The following is an 18,024-nucleotide window of genomic DNA, read 5'->3' on the forward strand; positions in this document are numbered from 1 at the left end:
GAAGATTTAAATGGATATGGGCCAAACACAGGCAAATGGGATTATCTTAGATAGGCAGCTTGGTCAGCACTGATGGGTTGGGCCAAAGGGTCGGTTTCTGAGTTTATGCAATCTATTTAATCCTAACTCTAAGTTAAAATGAGCCTAAATGTCATATGCAGGTTTTATTATCCTCAATCCCAATCTCACCAAGCTCTCAATCTCCACCTGTCAAATTGTTTGCTCAAATCATTTTGTTTTGAAGTTGACATTCATTTTAGGAATCTAGCTTAAATTACTTATGTTTCCCCCATTTCCATATTGATCTTGCTATTTCATTTACCCCACTAGTTCTGAAATTTAAGAATCACCATTCAGTAGTTTAAGGCAGCATTTTGCTTTTATTAATAGGAACTGAAACCATGTGCAATATTAGTGGACAGCAGGCATCCAAAACCACAGTAATTAAAATCCCACACAAGCTTCCTGCAACACAAAACTACTTGTTTGAAATTTTCTCCAAAGCAAGGTTAATTAAATTTTCGGGCCTTTGATTGGAGCCTAAATGTAGAAAATAGAAAGCCACAAATTTTGGAACAGATGTTGAATTTCTGATTCCACACCCTTTGTTCACTGCAGCTTATTGTACTATCTCACTGCCTCAATTCCCAGAGATGCATTGCCACCAAGTGCTCAGTTGTGTGTTTCCATAACACTCCCAAGCATGAAAAGTGATTGCTCTATTGGCACACACATTTCACTTCATCGCACTTTGCAATGTACCAAAATGCAGAGGGTTATCAAAGTTGATGCTTTATAAATGGAATTCTTTACTAACCCCATTTCAAAGTGTGAATGGGTACAAGTCCTATGTGAGACTACTTCAAATTTTCAAAAACAGAACACAGAATTCCAGTAGCTTCTCATAAATGACTCCATTTATGCTCTTGAATTAATTTAAACTCCGTCAAATTAGTGGTACAGCAACAGAGACTCACACAGAGAAGTTTGGCAACATGTTTATCCACATACATAATAACCATGCACAATCAAGTGACAATACATATTTACAAAATGGATTTGCTTAACAGAATACAGGACATTAGTGCCATGGAAGTAAGTGTGCTCTAAATCATTTAGAACATTTGACTCAATGTGTCAGTCATAGGTATTTTCTTTTTGCTGGGGAGTTGGGGGGGGGGGGGGGGGGGGGGGGAGGAGTGGAGGTTGGTGGTGACAAAAGAAGAGAAAGGGGACAGCAGTGGGAGAAGGTATTGAAGTGATCAGTGTTTCCCAGGTCCAAGCTGGTGAGACTTTCAAATGAGTGTTTGGAAACACCACCATCTAAACAGCAAGATGATGATAGTCCTTTTGTAGAAGTCTTCTGTTAAGAAATGGGCAATGACATTGTAGACACCACTGTTGGTAGGGATTTGGTGTAGTCATGCCCATATTTTTCTTGAGTGAAACTGAAGACAAGCTGAATCAGCCAAATATGAAATATGTGCATGATTTAAAAGAAAATCTGTCCAAATCCAATTGGAAACTACTTTCTTCCCAACAAGATACTTCTCATTCAATCCTCATGCCAACAAGTTTTTTTTTCTTCCGACCTGACCAGGCAAATGCAAGGTGGAATTGCTGACAGGCTTTATGGATATTTACATGCTTCAGGAATGTCAGCTTTTAATGTACTTGGCTACTAACTACTCAGGGCAAAGCAGCACTCAGGGTTGTGTAGCTACACTAAGATGCAGCAGATAGGCTACAATTTAGTTATAATCAATAGATCTCATTACTGATAGCTGCATGAAATAGGAGAAATAGCTTTCTTTTGAAAAGATTCAAAAGCAGAAGATATAAATATTTTGACAGGAATATAAAGGCCTCCATAGCTATATAAAAAAAAGATGTTCCACAGTTTGAACATGTTGCAGTCTGGATCTTTTCATACTGAAACTCTCAATGACAGAAGCATAAATATGCACAAGCTCAAACTTGCTCATGAAATATGTAGAAGGGGCATGTGTTTCCTTTGTCTTTAAAAAAAATATGTACATAAAGTATTGCTCAACATAGTCTTGAATGTTTTCATAATTACAAGCAAAAGAACAGATGCACATGCAATGTAGTCACATTAAAAGGGATATTCCATCTGCAAAAAGGAATGTGAACTTTACTGTTACAACTTTTGGACAGGATTTCATCAACCACAGGACAAGACAGAAGCAATTACAACACTACAATGCACAGCCAAGAAAGAGTTGGGATTTGGGGTGGGGGTAGCTGAAGCATATCACATATTCTGGCAACACTGCAGTTTATTGGATTTTTGCCCATCAGTTGTTGGTGGAACACTGATGTCTACCACGTTGTTACCAGGCGATTCGTCATGAGCTGATCGATCAGAAATCTGCTTCTGCGAAACTATACGGTAAATTTCTGGTTTAAAAAAGAAAAAGGTAACATTTTAATCAGAACATTTACTTCATCTTTTGAATGTAGAGTTCTTATTTTCTTAGCCACAAGCTTTCTCAATACCACAAGTCTTTTAAAAGATTTGTTTTGCTGAAATTGAAAATGCACAAATTTTAGATCTGTACAGGAATTTATGCATGTCAGATCCAAGTAATGTACCCTAGTTTTAAAAATCTGCCTTTTCTATCAGGCTAAGCAAAAGATCAGCCTAGATGTGGGCAGAGCCTGGTTTTGTTGAGGTAGTTTTCCAACTAAAATCTTGTGAAACATCAATGGACACACACCTACAATGCAGTGACATATAGAGATTTCAATTAATTGTACCTAGAGGGTGAATGTTATAATTTTATATTCTTTGGTGCCAAACTGAATGCTGAGCCACATTAGAGGTTCATTCTGCACTAGGCTGTGTTTATAGTTGGTATAAAACTGGGACAATCACTGTTCAAAACTGGATACAGTTTGTTCCCAGAGTTAATGAAGTTTACTGAAATGGGCATTGTGGTAAAGTAGGAAAAGTCAGGCAATGGGCACAATTTGACATAAATAGCTATAAAGGTTTTGTTTTTCATTCAGTGCTATACAACTACAATTGTTCCACAATTAAGGATGATGTTGCTAAGAGGAGGTCCAATTTGAGTTAATTCAATCTTAACTTGTGGAAACATGTTACAGATCTAAGATGACACAGCTGAGAACTACAGGCCAATTCCAGGTACCATGGTCAATAGTTTCCCCTTGTTTAAAGTTTTATTACCTGTAAGAATATTTTTAAATGCTTCCTCTACATTCGTTGAATCCAGTGCAGATGTTTCAATAAATGAAAGATTGTTCTTTTCTAAAAAAAAGAAAAATATTTTGTAAAAGAACAGGCACAGCACACTTAATGGGAACATAATTTCACCAGCTATGTGGATGTTCTGGGTGATTTTCATACAAATCCCAGAAACCCAAGTATAAAGAGGCCATTCAGCCTGTTCAGCACCCAATCCAAGAGCAATCACAGCCAATTCACACTTTAATTCGTAATACTTATTTAATTCCTCATTTCAAGTAGCTGCCCAGTCTCTTAAAATTATTTAAGAAATCTGCTTCCATCACTGTGTCTCCAGTTAAAGCTAAGAAACCCTTTAACATTTTTAAACTACTTTACCAACTTACCTGCCACCTAAGGATTTTTGTACAAAACACAAAGGAGTCTCTGCACAACTTTACTTTTCAAGTGTCACAGCATATTGTTTTTCCATTTCATTCATCCCACACATTTCACAAACAGAATTTAACTCAGACAAGTGCAAGGTACTGCACTTTGGCAAGTTAAACCAGGACAGGACTTGCACAGTAAACCGTTGGGCCCTGGAAAATGTTGTATAATGGAGAGACCCAGGGATACAGTTAGACAGGGTGGTGAAGGCAGCTTGCCTTCATTGGTCAGGGCATTGAGTACAAGAGGACATCTTGTTACAGCTGAACAAGACATTGAGACAGCACTTGGAATGCTGTCTGCAGTTCTGATCACCTGGGCGTAGAAAGGACCTCATTAAACAGGAAAGGGTACAGAAAAGATTCACAAGGATGCTACTGGGACTGGAGGGCTCGAGTTACAAGGAGAGACTGGATGGGCTGGGACATTTTTCCCCTGGAGTGTAGGAGGTGGAGGGGTGACCTTAGAGGTTTATAAAATCATGAGGGGTATAGATAGGTGAATGGTCAGTCTTTTTCCCAGGATAGGGGAGGCTCAGACGAGAGGCTATAGGTTTAAAGTGAGAGGGGGAAGATTTAAGAAGGGATCCACAGGTCAACTTTTCCCTCTCACAGAGGGTGGTGGGTATATGGAACGAGCTGCCAGAGGAAGTGGTAATGGCAGGTACAATAAAGATGCTTAAAAGACATTTAGACAGGTACATGGATAGGAAAGGCTTTATAGGGATATGGGCCAAAAACAGAGAAATGGGACTAGCTCAAATGGACAAATTGGGCTGAAGGGCTTGTTTCTATACTGTATAATTCTGACTTCTTCACTGTTCTCCCCATTCTTAATCCTGTCACCTTGACGTTCAATATCGTCATGACTATTTACTACCTTTACCCATTTCATATCTACAAACACTAAAATGCTGCTGGCTCCTGATACCAAAGTCTAGGTCACAAAGAACAATTATTACATCTAAACTGCTGTTCAAGTGCACCTATCTCATCAATGTGAAATTAAATTTGAAAGGACCAATCATAAGGTGATACTAATATCCAAAACTCATGGGGTATTAAGAACAAGGTTAGAGCAATCATTCTGTTATAACAGAGTCAACACTGAACAGAAAATAATGTCTTAACGCTTCAATTGACTTGTTGAAAGCAACCATATCATGTTCAAGATATGTGGTGGATTTAATCATTTTTGTAGTACTGTTTAAAATCAAAACTCTCATTGGTTTTGTACAAAACCTAAACCATACAGAGTCCCTATTGTATATTATGCAATACTATGTATTAACACTGAATGTTTCAATAGCCACTATCAAAAGCTGCAAGTGTGTACTGTAAATGCTGAATAAATCCCAGAGATTTAATCAGTGATTAGTCCATTTTGGAGGTATACAAGATGGTTGTGCATGGACTTGTTCACAAAATTTAGATAAGGCTACACCATCAAATAGATAAAATGTTAATGGAGTAGCATTATAAATTGAACTATATTACTGCTAAAGTTCATTAGCTATTTCAAGGGTTCATTGGGTCTTGATTGTTAGATACTTTTCCTTCCCCTAGACAAATTAACACTGAGATGTAACTCCACAATTATTAGCTCTTTGGTAAGTCAACACAGTACAAGCTCCTCATGTGAATCTGAAGCAGCAAATGATTCTGGGTTAAACAACTCTAGGTGTTGACAGCTTACCTCACCCTCCAAACATGTGTCTCTGCAAGTATCATTGGACAAAGATCAGGTATCTAGATTCTACTGTTTTAACCTCTGGGCAAGTTGTGGTACTTTATTTCAGTGCAACCCTGCTGTAATTAACTTAAAATGAGCCTCTCAGATTCACTGTGACTGTACTTTTATTAAATTAAAATTTAAGAACACCAAGTGTCTAGATATTACACTAATGTACAACACCTACCAGCAAAGGCCCGTGCCTCATCTGTTGGCACAGCTCTCAGATGACGAAGGTCACTCTTGTTTCCAACCAGCATGATGACAATATTGTTGTCAGCATGGTCACGCAATTCCTTCAGCCACCGCTCCACATTCTCGTATGTTAGATGTTTGGCAATATCGTACACCAGCAGGGCACCTACAGCTCCACGGTAGTACCTGAGAACACACACACATTTAGAACCCAGATTGCATCAGTCCTTTCTGCTCACCTGGTGTAGAATGCACCCTTCCATTCTGTGGACCATGGAAAATTCTATCAGAAAACTAGTCAGCATCAATGATTAGAAAGCTCTTGTTCAGCCATTCAGCAAAGGTGGTGTGGTGATGGAGATGGGAGGGTGCATGGAAAGGAGGGGAGAGATACCATTCTTGAAGATTGCATTGCAGTTTGGTGCAGGCCAAATACAGGAAAAGGTCAAAGTCAGAATGGGATTTTAAGCGAGAAGCTACAGAGGCCAGCTGACTTTCTTAGTATAAGCAATTAGTAATTTTAATAAGTTTTCCTTCTCATTTCTCTTTCAACTTTCACTTAATTCCTTTATAAAAGCTGTTTCCATTAACTTACTTAGCAATTTTCAACAAGTGTTCTAAGTGCTTCTTACTTTCTGGAGATGATTTTCACTTCTTTACCAGCTTTCCAAATAACACAGTTAGATGCTAACGAAATCATTTACTAGCTCTTGATAGTGGCAAGTATATCAGTCTGTGGTCCTGCCTTAAATGTTCACTTATCTTTCTCTCCCAGAAAAGAATCATTACGCAAACCTTAATATGTATTCTCCTTAGAATGCTCACATCTGGTTATTTTATAATTGCTATAAATTAACTACATTTAGAAATGAAATACTTACGCTGAAGTGATAGCACGGTATCGCTCCTGTCCTGCTGTGTCCCAGATCTGTGCTTTAATTGTCTTTCCATCTACCTGGATACTCCTGGTGGCAAACTCAACTCCAATGGTGCTTTTACTTTCCAGATTAAACTCGTTGCGCGTGAACCTCGACAGGAGGTTGCTCTTTCCAACCCCGGAGTCCCCAATCAGCACAACTGGCAGAGAAAGCACATTAAACATTTAAGTGCTGCTGTTCAAGAAAGAAAAATATGTTATAAAAGACTATTTGCCCAAATTTCCTGCAGACAGCCTGACATGCTGTCTTTTCTTTCACTCAGCATTTGCACTGAAGCCCACATGGTCAAGTCTGCCAATTACATTAAGCAAGCTGTTAAAGGGCAGGAGTGATTGAGGAATATTTTCACTGCTACAGACTATTGTGTTATCACACTTCCCAAGGAGAGTGAAGTTTGCTGAAGCTTAAATGTGATTGTTACTCAAATTCTTCTCATAGAATAACTTTTTTTTAAATGAGTAATAAAGTTTTTCTGTAATTTCTACCATAGGTCCTAATACTGTTCTAAATTGAAAGATGAAGTACTTTAGATATCTACATTCAAACATTAAATAGGATATTTTAAGGCAAACATTTTATTTGCCAGGGTGAAATTGGATCTCCTAGTAAAACACTGGCCTATTCACTAATTAAATAAGGCAAATTGTGAATATAAACACTTGCATTTGTTTGGCACCTTTTACTAAAATCTCAAAGAACATCCATAAAATTACAACTTTATTTTGAAACGTATCATAGCCAATCAGAAAGAACATTAATGGCAGCTAAAACATGTTAGGAAAGTCTCTCCCCCCCACCAGAGTTGATGAGAGTCCCTGCTGAATTCTAATCTCTACTAGTCTAAACTCTACTATGAAGCCATGACTGATCTTTGGTTTCTTGTGGTTAACCATGAGGTCTGTACAGTAGAGAGGTTCACTACTTTTCTTTGCATATGCAATACCTGAATCAGTGTAAAACTCCCCAAATTAAGTAGTCTTTGCAAGGGGATACAAAACAACGTGGTTCACAATAAGTTTGAATACTGAAACTGAAATAAAATTGTTTAGCAACCAAGCAGGTAAATTCTGATAGCCAACATTAATACACAATGCATCAGGACAAGTTGGAAACTTGACATCCATGTACTGCAAAAGAAACAGTTCAATGTTGAATAAGGCAAAACTTTTCTTCCTCCTTATCCAATTATTTTTGGGCCAACTCATTCTGAAAACCCTTTTTTTTAGGAAGGTTAGGGATTGTAGCTGTTTGAAAATGTGTGATGTGATCACCACCAAAAAGTTCATTTATTCCCAATCTAATTGAAAATCGTGTTGAGCTGCCTTCTTGAACCTCTGCAGTCCATCTGAGTTCTCCAAGTACCCCTAAAATCCCACTGGGCAAGGAGTATCAATATTTAGATCCAGTGATGAAGAAACAATACATTTCTAAGTCTGGATAGTGGGCAACTTGGAGGGGAACTTGCCAGTGATGGTATTCTCATGCTCCTGCAGCCCTCATCCTTCAACTATTTCCTTTCAGTACATCACCAAAATAGGCACTTTCCTTAATAAGCCTGGAGCGTCAGTTCTGGCATACAAAGATGTCCACAAATGACCATATCCAGTGAGTGGGACAGTTTGATTTCCACTTTTCTAAAACAAGTACCCAAAGACCAATTATGGCTCCATAACTGTTAGACATCAGGAAATTTAGAAAGGCCTCTGATCAACTTGGGGCTTTCTTGACCCAGGTTCTTTTTAAATAAGCACAGTGGGTTTAAAATCGATCAGTGGGTTCACCTTGATCAGTGCCAATCTCTACTTTAGCTGTCATTTTCATGCACTATATGTTACAAAAAGCAGTGCTCAAGCTAATCAACTGGAAACTAACTTTATACAAGAGTTTGCTCTTCAGACATCTTTCTGACCATGCTTAGCAGACAAACTAACCTTGGAATCCATAAATCTTTAGTTCATAATTATTGTTTGAATAATCTTTAAACTTGGAAAAAGCTCATCTGTTGAGCTGAATTTATGATTCTGTCCATTGAACATAAGTATTTGTATATAGACAGTTACAAAATTATAGCACCATTGATGTTATATGAATAACCACTGTTTATATGTGAATAAGCATTACTTTTCTGATTAATACATCTCAAAATAGTGAAAGAGTTTAAAGGAAACTATACATGGCAAGATGACTAGAATGAAGAGAAAATGCGTACCTTTCTCTATGAACCATTTGAAAGGAAAACACTTCAAGGCCCAATTTGCAGGGTAGTCTAAATTTTTACCAACATTAGATTTTGCCTCTAATATGCAACACTAATGTCATTTAAGTGGAGCATGAAAAATACAGGGTAGCACAATACTGATAGAGGTCATATGCAGTGCCAAACTTAGAAAGTTATGTAAAGTTTAAAATTATTACTAGTCTGACTATAGTTTTCCCAGAAACAGGTTCTTAGAAATGCTTCAACATTTGAAAGTCAGATTGGATGCAATAATCAAAACGAGTTTTACTGCACATCAAAAGTTAATGGATATTTATAATTAAAACCTCAATCCCTGGTTTTAGCACAGCACAAAATTATTCCATTGAGACAAATATGTAAGCATTGTGTTTTAAAAAAAAACCTAGAAGTTAATTTCAGAAAGCAAATATTTATCCATGTTAAGGAATTTGCCACAATTCAAAGCTGACTGAGCATGGAGAAACCAATAATCGTTCAAGCTGACCTTACCAAACTGGACCCCATCAAGGCAGAGGGTTTTTTTTTGTTTGCACACACCACCCGAACCCAATACATAATGTCAGGTCCTGTGTAGCTTGAATTGAATAGTTCCAGATAGAACCTAGCTACATTTTAAAAAGTATCACATCAAAAGCAGTTATTTCTGCTATAGGAATTGCAATCTTTTTTTCTGGATACAAGAATATAAGAAATAGAAGTTGGTCATTCAGCCCCAGAGCGCCTACTCCACAATTCAAGATCATGGCAGATTGTTTACCCAGCTTCACTGTGTCAACCCCATATTCTTAGGAGAAAATAGCAAATGAAAGATCTGCTCCTCCACAACAAAAATATAAAGACCTCTTCCTCCTCCCTGAATCTATGTCAAATCAAAGTGCCTGCACCAACCACTGCTCTTGGAATTTATCAACTTGCTCAGCATCTCAACAGTTTTTAAATAGTCAATGCTGATGTTACAGCACATTTTAAACACGTCAAGTAAAACTAGTCTCAGTTGGATGGCAAATATTCCTAATCTAATGCAGTTGGCGTCACAACTCATTATTTCAACCAATCTACACACTCAGTTGAGTACACTGGAGGGTGGCTTTTATGTTACAGTACTGCCTGATCCTACTCTTCAGAAGAAGAGCATTTTAAATGGTGTGAGGGAAAGCATTTTAAGTGTCTAAAAACCCAAACAAAATTACTTGTTCTGGGTCTACATTAGCTATTACTGGTTTCAAGATTTAACCTGTTTTGTTATCCAATTGGAGAACAGGATATGGATCACGAAAGCACTGTAAGGACTTGGCTAGAAAAAGTGTTGACAGCCATTTTCAAAAATGTTGCTGCTTGGGGTGGCAAGAATGAAAATACATAAATATTTGACAGGGGAATAAGAAAAAAAACTCTGCCTCTTTACTAGTTCTTGCTGTTCTTCTAAACCTGTAAATGTCCTCAATAGTAGGCTGGCAGATTCCAGTGGATGGCCTTCAAACTGATAGCACAGAAAAGGGTTACAAAGTTAGCAAAGCTATCAAGGACCCTAATGTAACTGGAAACTCAAACTGCCAACCACAAATATGTTTGGAATTTCAGATTGCTTTTTCCAAAGAGAATATCACAAAAATGCGCTGTCAGGAATGACTCGTGTAGAAACAGGCTGTGGTGTTTGAGATACTCAACATTAATGGAACTAATTACTGCAAACCCATTTTTTTTAAGACTATGGACTTGTATTTGCAGTTGTTTTTTGTTTTAAAAACATCAACATTTCACATTACAAATTCCCACCTGATTTTATAATAGAACATAGAAAAATTACAGCACAATTCAGGCCTTTTGGCCCACAAAGCTGTGCCGAACATGTCCCTACCCTAGAAATTACTAGGCTTACCCATAGCCCTCTATTTTACTCAGCTCCATATACCTAGCTAACAGTCTCTTGAAAGACCCTATCGTATCAGCCTCCACCACCATCTCCTGCAGCCCATTCCACGCACTCACCACTGAGTGAAAAATTTACCCGACATCTCCTCTATATCTACTCCCCAGCACCTTAAACCTATGTCCTCTTGTGGCCACCAATTCAGCCCTGGGGAAAAGCCTCTGACTATCTACCCTATCAATACCTCTCATCATCTTATACACCTCTCTCAGGTCCCCCCTCATCCTCCGTCTCTCCAAGGAGAAAAGGCCGAGTTCCCTCAACCTGCTTTCATAAGGCATGCTCTGCATTCCAGGCAGCATCCTTGTAAATCTCCTCTGCACCCTCTCTATGGCTTCCACATCTTTCCTGTAGTGAGGCGACCAGAACTGAGCACAATACTCCAAGTGGGATCTGACCAGGGACCTATATATGCAACAATACCTCTCGGCTCCTAAATTCAATTCCCTGATTGAAGGAGGACAATACACCATATGCCTTCTTAACCACAGAGTCAACCTGCGCCGCCACTTTGAGCATCCTATGGACTCAGACCCCAAGATCCCTCTGATCCTCCACACTGCCAAGAGTCCTACCATTAATCCTATATTCCGCCAACATATTTGACCTACCAAAATGAACCACTTCTCAGCCCAACTCTGCATCCTATCTATATCCCTCTGTAACCTCTGACAGCCCTCCAAACTATCCACAACACCCCCAACCTTCGTGTCATCCGCAAACTTACTAACCCACCCCTCCACTTCCTCATCCAGGTCATTTATAAAAATCACAGAGTAAGGGTCCCAGTACAGATCCCTGAGGTACACCACTGGTCACCGACCTCCACTCAGAATACGACCCTTCAACAACCACTCTTTGCCTTCTGTGGGCCAGCCAGTTCTGGATCCACACTGCAATGTCCCCTTGGATCCCATGTCTCCTCACCTTCTCCATAAGCCTCGCATGGGGTAACTTATCAAACATCTTGCTGAAATCCATATACACTACATCTACTGCTCTCCCTTCATCGATGTGCTTAGTCACATCCTCAAAAAATTCAATCAGGCTCGTAAGGCAGGACTTGCCCTTAAAGCCATGCTGACTATTCCTAATCATATTATACCTCTCCAAATGTTCATAAATCCTGCCTCTCAGGATCTTCTCCATCAGCTTACCAACCACTGAGGTAAGACTCACCGGTCTATAATTCCCTGGGCTATCCCTACTCCCCTTCTTGAATAAGGGAACAACATCTGCAACCCTCCAATCTTCCGGAACCGCTCCTGTCTCCATCGACAATGCAAAGATCATCATCAGAGGCTCCACAATCTCCTCCCTCACCTCCCACAGCAACCTGGGGTACATCTCATCTGGTCCCGGCGACTTATCTAACTTGATGCTTTCCAAAAGTTTCAGCACCACCTCTTTTCTAATACCTATATGCTCAAGCTTTTCAGGCCACTGCAAGTCCCCACTACAATCACCCAGATCTTCTTCCGTGGTGAATACTGACGTAGAGCGTTCATTAAGTACCTCCACTATTTCTTCTGGATCCATACACACTTTCCCACTGCTGCACTTGATAGGCCCTATCCTTTCGCATTTCATCCTCTTACTCTTCACATACTTGTAGAACGCCTTGGGATTTTCCTTGATCTTGCCTGCCAAGGCCTTCTCACTTCCTCTTGTGGCTCTCCTAATCTCTAAGTTCCTTCCTTTTAGCCTTGTACTCCTCCAGATCTCTAACATTACCTAGCCTATTGGTTAGGATCAATAGGATCAAAGTATATAGATTTGTCACACCAGTTAGTTAGAAGTGACACAAGTTTTTAATAAGTTGTTTCCATTACAAGTTAATTTGAATATTAGATTTCATTGGTAGAAATAATTAAACTCAGTATGTGTGTTTCCTTTTAAAACTGAGACCAAATGGACACACCCTGGCCCATTATCCCACATTGGAAACTACACTTCATCTCAACTTCCTTTGTGCTACGGTACTGACATTACTTAATGGTACTAGTTTCTCAGGAGGTAGGAGGATGATATTTCTGCTCAAATTTGCTTGTTCTTCAGGATAGTAAATCACTCCTGTTTGCTTGGAAGGTCAGTCAAGGCCACAGTTTAACAATTCACCTAAACAACAGCAATCCAGCAATTTCTCAGAAGTTGACTGAAACAGTGGCATAGGTTATGTAGTTAGAATATTGAGATCCCAAATAAACAGAATTACTTGCGTCCTAACCTTTTGTAAAAGTAGAACCAGATCCCCTTGTGCTGCAGCATTCTGTAATCTCACCATTTAAACAATATTCTACTTTTCTATTCTTCCTACCAAAGTGGATAACTTCAATTTCCCACATCATACATAAATATATATTTCTTCACAGCCTCATATGCATTCCTCACAAATTGCTTCCTCACTGATGATCAGCAAATTTGACTACAATAAATTTGTCTCTTTCCACTAAGTCATTAATGGAGATTGTAAATAGTTGAAGTTCCAATACCAATCCACATGGCACCCACTGAACACTCAATCTATATTAATATATAATCCCTGAATGTACCAAGCTCTTACTTTCTGTAATAACTTTATGTAGCACAATACTAAAAGTGTTCTGAAAATCTAAATATCTACCCTGCTCATTATATCCACAAAGAACTCTAAATCTGTCAAACCATGTCTGCTTCATAGGACTCGTTGCACTACGAGATTGTATTATGATTTTTAAGTCTCCTGCTAATCTTCCTTTAAAATGGGTTCCAGCATTTTCCCTATTGGCAGATGTCAGGCTAACTCTCTCCCTACTTTCGTGAATGGGGGCATGACATTTGCAGAATCTAGGGAATTTTGGGGGGAAAAAAAAATCAGTTAATGCATTAAGCAACCAGTTATTTTAAGACCCCAGGATGTAAGCCATCAATTCCAGGACTTGACAGCTATTAGTCCGTTTGCCTACTATCTTTTCCCTCATCATAGTTTTAAATTCCTCTTTCCTTTTTGCTCCTTGATCTTCTATTATTGGAATACCTTTATCATTTTCACCATGAAGACAAAAAGAAAGTCTTTGCCATTTCCAAATTTTCCATGATTAATTCATCAGTCTCATCCCTTAAAAGAGACCATTTGCTTTTGCTTCTCATACTATGTTTTTATATTTCTTGCTAATTTAGTCAAAATATTTTCATTTTAGTCATCTGTTGCTTTTTAAAATTCCATCCATCTTCTGGCATACCACTAACCTTTGCAATTATGCACGCTTTTTCTTTCAATTTGATATGACCCTTATCTTCCTTAATTAACCACAGATGAATAATTCTTCTCATCAACTATTTCTCAGTGGAGTACATCTGAGGAAAATTATGAACTACCTCAAAATCTGTTGCTGCTAATCATCTTACAATTTAGTTTTCCTAGTCCCCTTTGGCAAACGCTGCCTATAACCACTTTTACATTTAAGGCACGAGTTCCAGAGCAAAGCTGCTTGCAAACTGATTAGGAAATTTCAAGATATGATCACTCTTCCCCTGAAGATCTTTTAGAATCAGCCATACAGCACAGAAACAGGCCCTTCAGCCCAACTGAGCTAGTCTATGCTAAGCTAGTCCCATTTGCCCACATTCCTCTAAACCTTTCCTATCCATCTACCTGTCTAGGTATCTTTTAAATGTTGTTACTATACCTTCCTCAACCACTTCCTCTGGCAGCTCATTCCATTTACTTTTATCTCTTTTGTATTATACATGACGAGATCCAAAGTTGCCCCTTCCCTGGTTGGTAAAAGAATCGGTCATGAATACGAAGTCATCCTCAAGTCTCTATTTGCTAATTTGAGTTGTGAAATAAGGAGAGTAAAGTCATCCGTATTTATTACAATACTTTTTATGCAAGCCCCATTTCTTGATTTCTCTGCAGCACTGTTAGGGGGCCTGTAGCCTACTCCCACGGGGGACTTTTCCTTAGTTTTAAAAGAAAAATATAAAATTGCCATCGTAACTGATACGCCTGGTCATAGAGTTGCACACAGTGGCTCTTTGGTCACTGTTTCATCTTAATTTCTGAGATGAGAAGAGTGACTTCAAGGTGGCACTTAACTAAATATGGCTTCAAGTGGTAAGACTGGTCACTAAGCAACTAGAGAAAAAAACACTTATACTGTTTAGAATAGAAGCCAGTGTTGTAACTATACTAGAATAACTTGCTTAGAGGTGCAGTTGGTTCTGTAGCAAAGCTCTTGATTACTACAGCCAAGATCTGGTATATGCAATAACCTTTGCTGTAACAGTTGTGTCAGCTTTTCTTTTCTTAAATACATATTCACGTGGAATGAATCATACAATGGAGGATGGGTTGTGGCTGGAGGTCAATCATTCCAGCCCTACCACAGTACTATATACATTTTTCAGGGCAGTATCGTGGATCCAAGCACATTCATCTTTTTCAACAATCTTTTATCCTTCACAAAGTCAGAAATTATTTTCACTGATGATAGATCAACGTTGAATCCATTTCTCAATGTCTCAGAAAGTGAAACAATTCATTACTGCACTCAGCATGCAGCAACATTCATACATAGGCTGAAAAATGACAAGTAACATGCATGCCACACAAGTACCAGGCAATGACCATCTCCAACAGGATGGCCTAAAACTACCCTTGCCATTCAACATGCATTATGTCCCCTATGAGTGGCCAGGAATTCAACTGGAGCAGCTGCATACTGTGGTCGTGAGCAGATCTGAAGCTGGGTATCTAGCAGCAAGCAATTCACCTGATAAAGCTTTTCCACTTTCCACAAGATGCAGATGAGGGCATGATAAAATTCTGTGTGTTATGGATGACTGCAGTTTCAACAACACACAAGCTTGACATCATCCAGGACAACACATCCTACCTGACTGGCAACCCATTCACCACTCTAAACATTCACAGCCTCCACCAATGTTGCAGTAATGTCCCAACTACAAAAGGCATTGCAGTTATTTGCCTAGGCTGCACCTACAGGGTTAAGGGGTTGTCATTTAGAACTGAAAGTACATTTATAATGAGACATATTAGGAGCATTCAGAATGCAGTGAAGGCCAGATTAGGAGCTTTAGAATAAAGTGGACCAAATTTTAATTGGTATTTTCTCATCCCTGCAAGCAATATTCCATTTTAAGCAAAGTTGCAAATTTTGGTTTGCATTTAATCTTCCATTATTTTTCAAGAATTTCCACCAAACCTGCAGCATGGTCAAAAGCAATTAAACTAAGAGCCTGGACAACCTTTTTAAAAGAAAATTCCCCTTTTTATTGGCATAATACAAGATAAACAATTAGGCTTTTAAAGCAGAACAGATAAGTAATCCAACTTGTTCCGCTCTCTGATCTTGGCAATCTTATTCAATTTTTAGAGCTGCACAATATCAACATGCACAAATCAGAACAGGGAGGCTATGTATTGTAACCCAAAAACTATGCTTTGAATCTGCTCCAAGTGCAGTTACTTCCCTTGCAGGCTATCAGAAGACTTGAGGGAAAATGTTAGCCTGTGCCCAGATGAAAAAAAGTTGCCTTTTGCAAACTGTTCCACTTGACTGTCCACTAGAAACAGAGTTGAGCCCTACAGTAATGAATGCTTCTAAATTCACCCAAAAGGGTTCAACAGGAGGCAAAAATTAGCGCACTTAGATAGCAGCCTTCACATCAACAGAAAAAGTCTTAAGATTTTAAAAAGGATAGTTTTGAGAATTAAAGCATGTTTCTCTACATGAACCTTTATTTATACAGTACCAATATTTACAAAACTGTCAAAACGTCAGCAGCTCCTCATGTTTGAAGTTTAAACTTTAACTTATTACTAATTAGTTCACAAGAAACAATCAAAGGTTACCTACAAATATTCACTCATAACTGGTACAAATAAAACAAATTACATATGCAAAGATGATAATCTAAGGTGCCTCAAACAAAAGTGAATGTCAGGTCAGTAAGCAAACATTCAAGGGCAGAAAAGTTTTGTTTCTACAATAGTTAAAAGCAGTAGTTTAAATGACAAAATATTCGTCATTTTTGGCATGTTTATAAAATAGAAGCTACTCTACATTTAATATAAATTTTTAATGTTGAGATGGTATGTCTCAGAGTACCATCATTTCTATCCTAATGAAAAGCATAAGGCGGGAAGAAATGGCACATGTAACAAAAATTGCCAAATTAATTGGGAGGTGTGCAAGGAAAATATGGTGGCGATGCAGTAAAGTGCATAAAAAGTTTTAATGCAGGAAAAGGATTCTGAAATGGCCAGAAAGAAACTGAGGATCAATGACATGGAAGTCAACTTTTAAAAAAACTACCTTGGTTCAGTAAAATTCAACACGTTAATGTATTTCACGTTACTTTTGCCAAGTGATAGTTACAGCCTTACAACCAGTAGAGTTATAATAGTTCGTCCAAATAATAGCCTTTTGCTGATAGAATTTTCACTGTTCACGCACCCATTATGCTTTACTGAAATCCTACTTCAACAGCACAGAGCAACATGGTGTGGGGGCAGGGTGTAGTGTAACACAATACATATGTGATGGAAAAAAACTAAGACAAAGTTCATACGCGTTATGCAGAAGATACATGAAGCTATTTCCCAAAAAGTCTTGCGTCCACAGAAGGTAACACACTTTAATTTGTAAAAAAAAAGTGGAAAAATAATTCTAGACAGCGTTATGGCGTAATTAAACTACAACCAGGCGATAAATGGATTACATCTGCAGGTTATAAATTGGTTGACCAATAGATCTTTATTATTTGTTGCAGACTACAGCTCTTTTTCCGGGAGGGAGGTAGAGAGGTTTCTTTCTAGACTCCAGCTCCTGCCACCAGCGCCTCCTCGTTCCCTTCTGCTGGCAAGTTAACAAACCTCCGCCAAGAAAAACTTGTCCAGAACGAAGCAGCTTTTCCGTGCCCTTTCCCCAGGCTGAAGACTCAAAGCCTGGGGCCTACATCTATTGCGAGTGAAATAGCCCATATATTTTAAACTCCATCATGGTGAGTAATTCACTTACCTTTAAAGAGGTAATCGTATTCATCGTCTCTAGTTCCCATTTTGGTGTCAATTTAAACAGCTTCCACCGAAGCAAAAACCTGCAACAACCGCAAAAAAAAACCCTTCCTTTTTTTCGGCCTAGGCACAAGCCCAACCCCTACCGGACAACCGGAAATTAAGATCAGCCCGCCCACCGTTTCGTTAACTGACAAAGTGATAGACCAATCAGAGATCGTAACGGCTCTACAGCCTCGAGAAATTCTATCGCTATAGTGACAACACTCCACTCGACTGGGTGAAATTAAATCGTCCAGCCCTTTA

At 38.7% G+C, this 18,024-nt stretch overlaps 1 protein-coding gene across 1 annotated transcript; it reads right to left on the reverse strand.

Moving 5' to 3' along the window:
• Positions 1-360: 360 nt before the first annotated feature.
• Positions 361-17,980, reverse strand: LOC127582660 (ras-related protein Rab-11B). The gene is made up of 5 exons (XM_052038170.1): positions 17,723-17,980; positions 6,469-6,664; positions 5,580-5,773; positions 3,215-3,295; positions 361-2,421 (listed from the first exon to the last, which is right to left on the reverse strand). Exons 1-5 carry the CDS (start codon positions 17,760-17,762, stop codon positions 2,276-2,278), a joined length of 657 nt encoding a protein of 218 aa, XP_051894130.1. The 5' UTR covers positions 17,763-17,980; the 3' UTR covers positions 361-2,275.
• Positions 17,981-18,024: the final 44 nt, after the last annotated feature.

Source organism: Pristis pectinata, chromosome 24 (assembly GCF_009764475.1).
Source record: "Pristis pectinata isolate sPriPec2 chromosome 24, sPriPec2.1.pri, whole genome shotgun sequence".
Lineage (NCBI taxonomy): Eukaryota > Metazoa > Chordata > Chondrichthyes > Rhinopristiformes > Pristidae > Pristis > Pristis pectinata.

Bases quoted from the DNA above. Each gene is read 5' to 3' on its own strand.
- LOC127582660 (XM_052038170.1), bottom strand. From the start codon at position 17,762: ATGGGAACTAGAGACGATGAATACGATTACCTCTTTAAAG. The intron at 5,774-6,468 runs GTAAGTATTTCA...GTGTGTTCTCAG, and splicing joins TACCGTGCTATCACTTCAGC to GTACTACCGTGGAGCTGTAG. The intron at 3,296-5,579 runs GTAGGTGTTGTA...TCTTTTTTTTAG, and splicing joins TGAGGCACGGGCCTTTGCTG to AAAAGAACAATCTTTCATTT.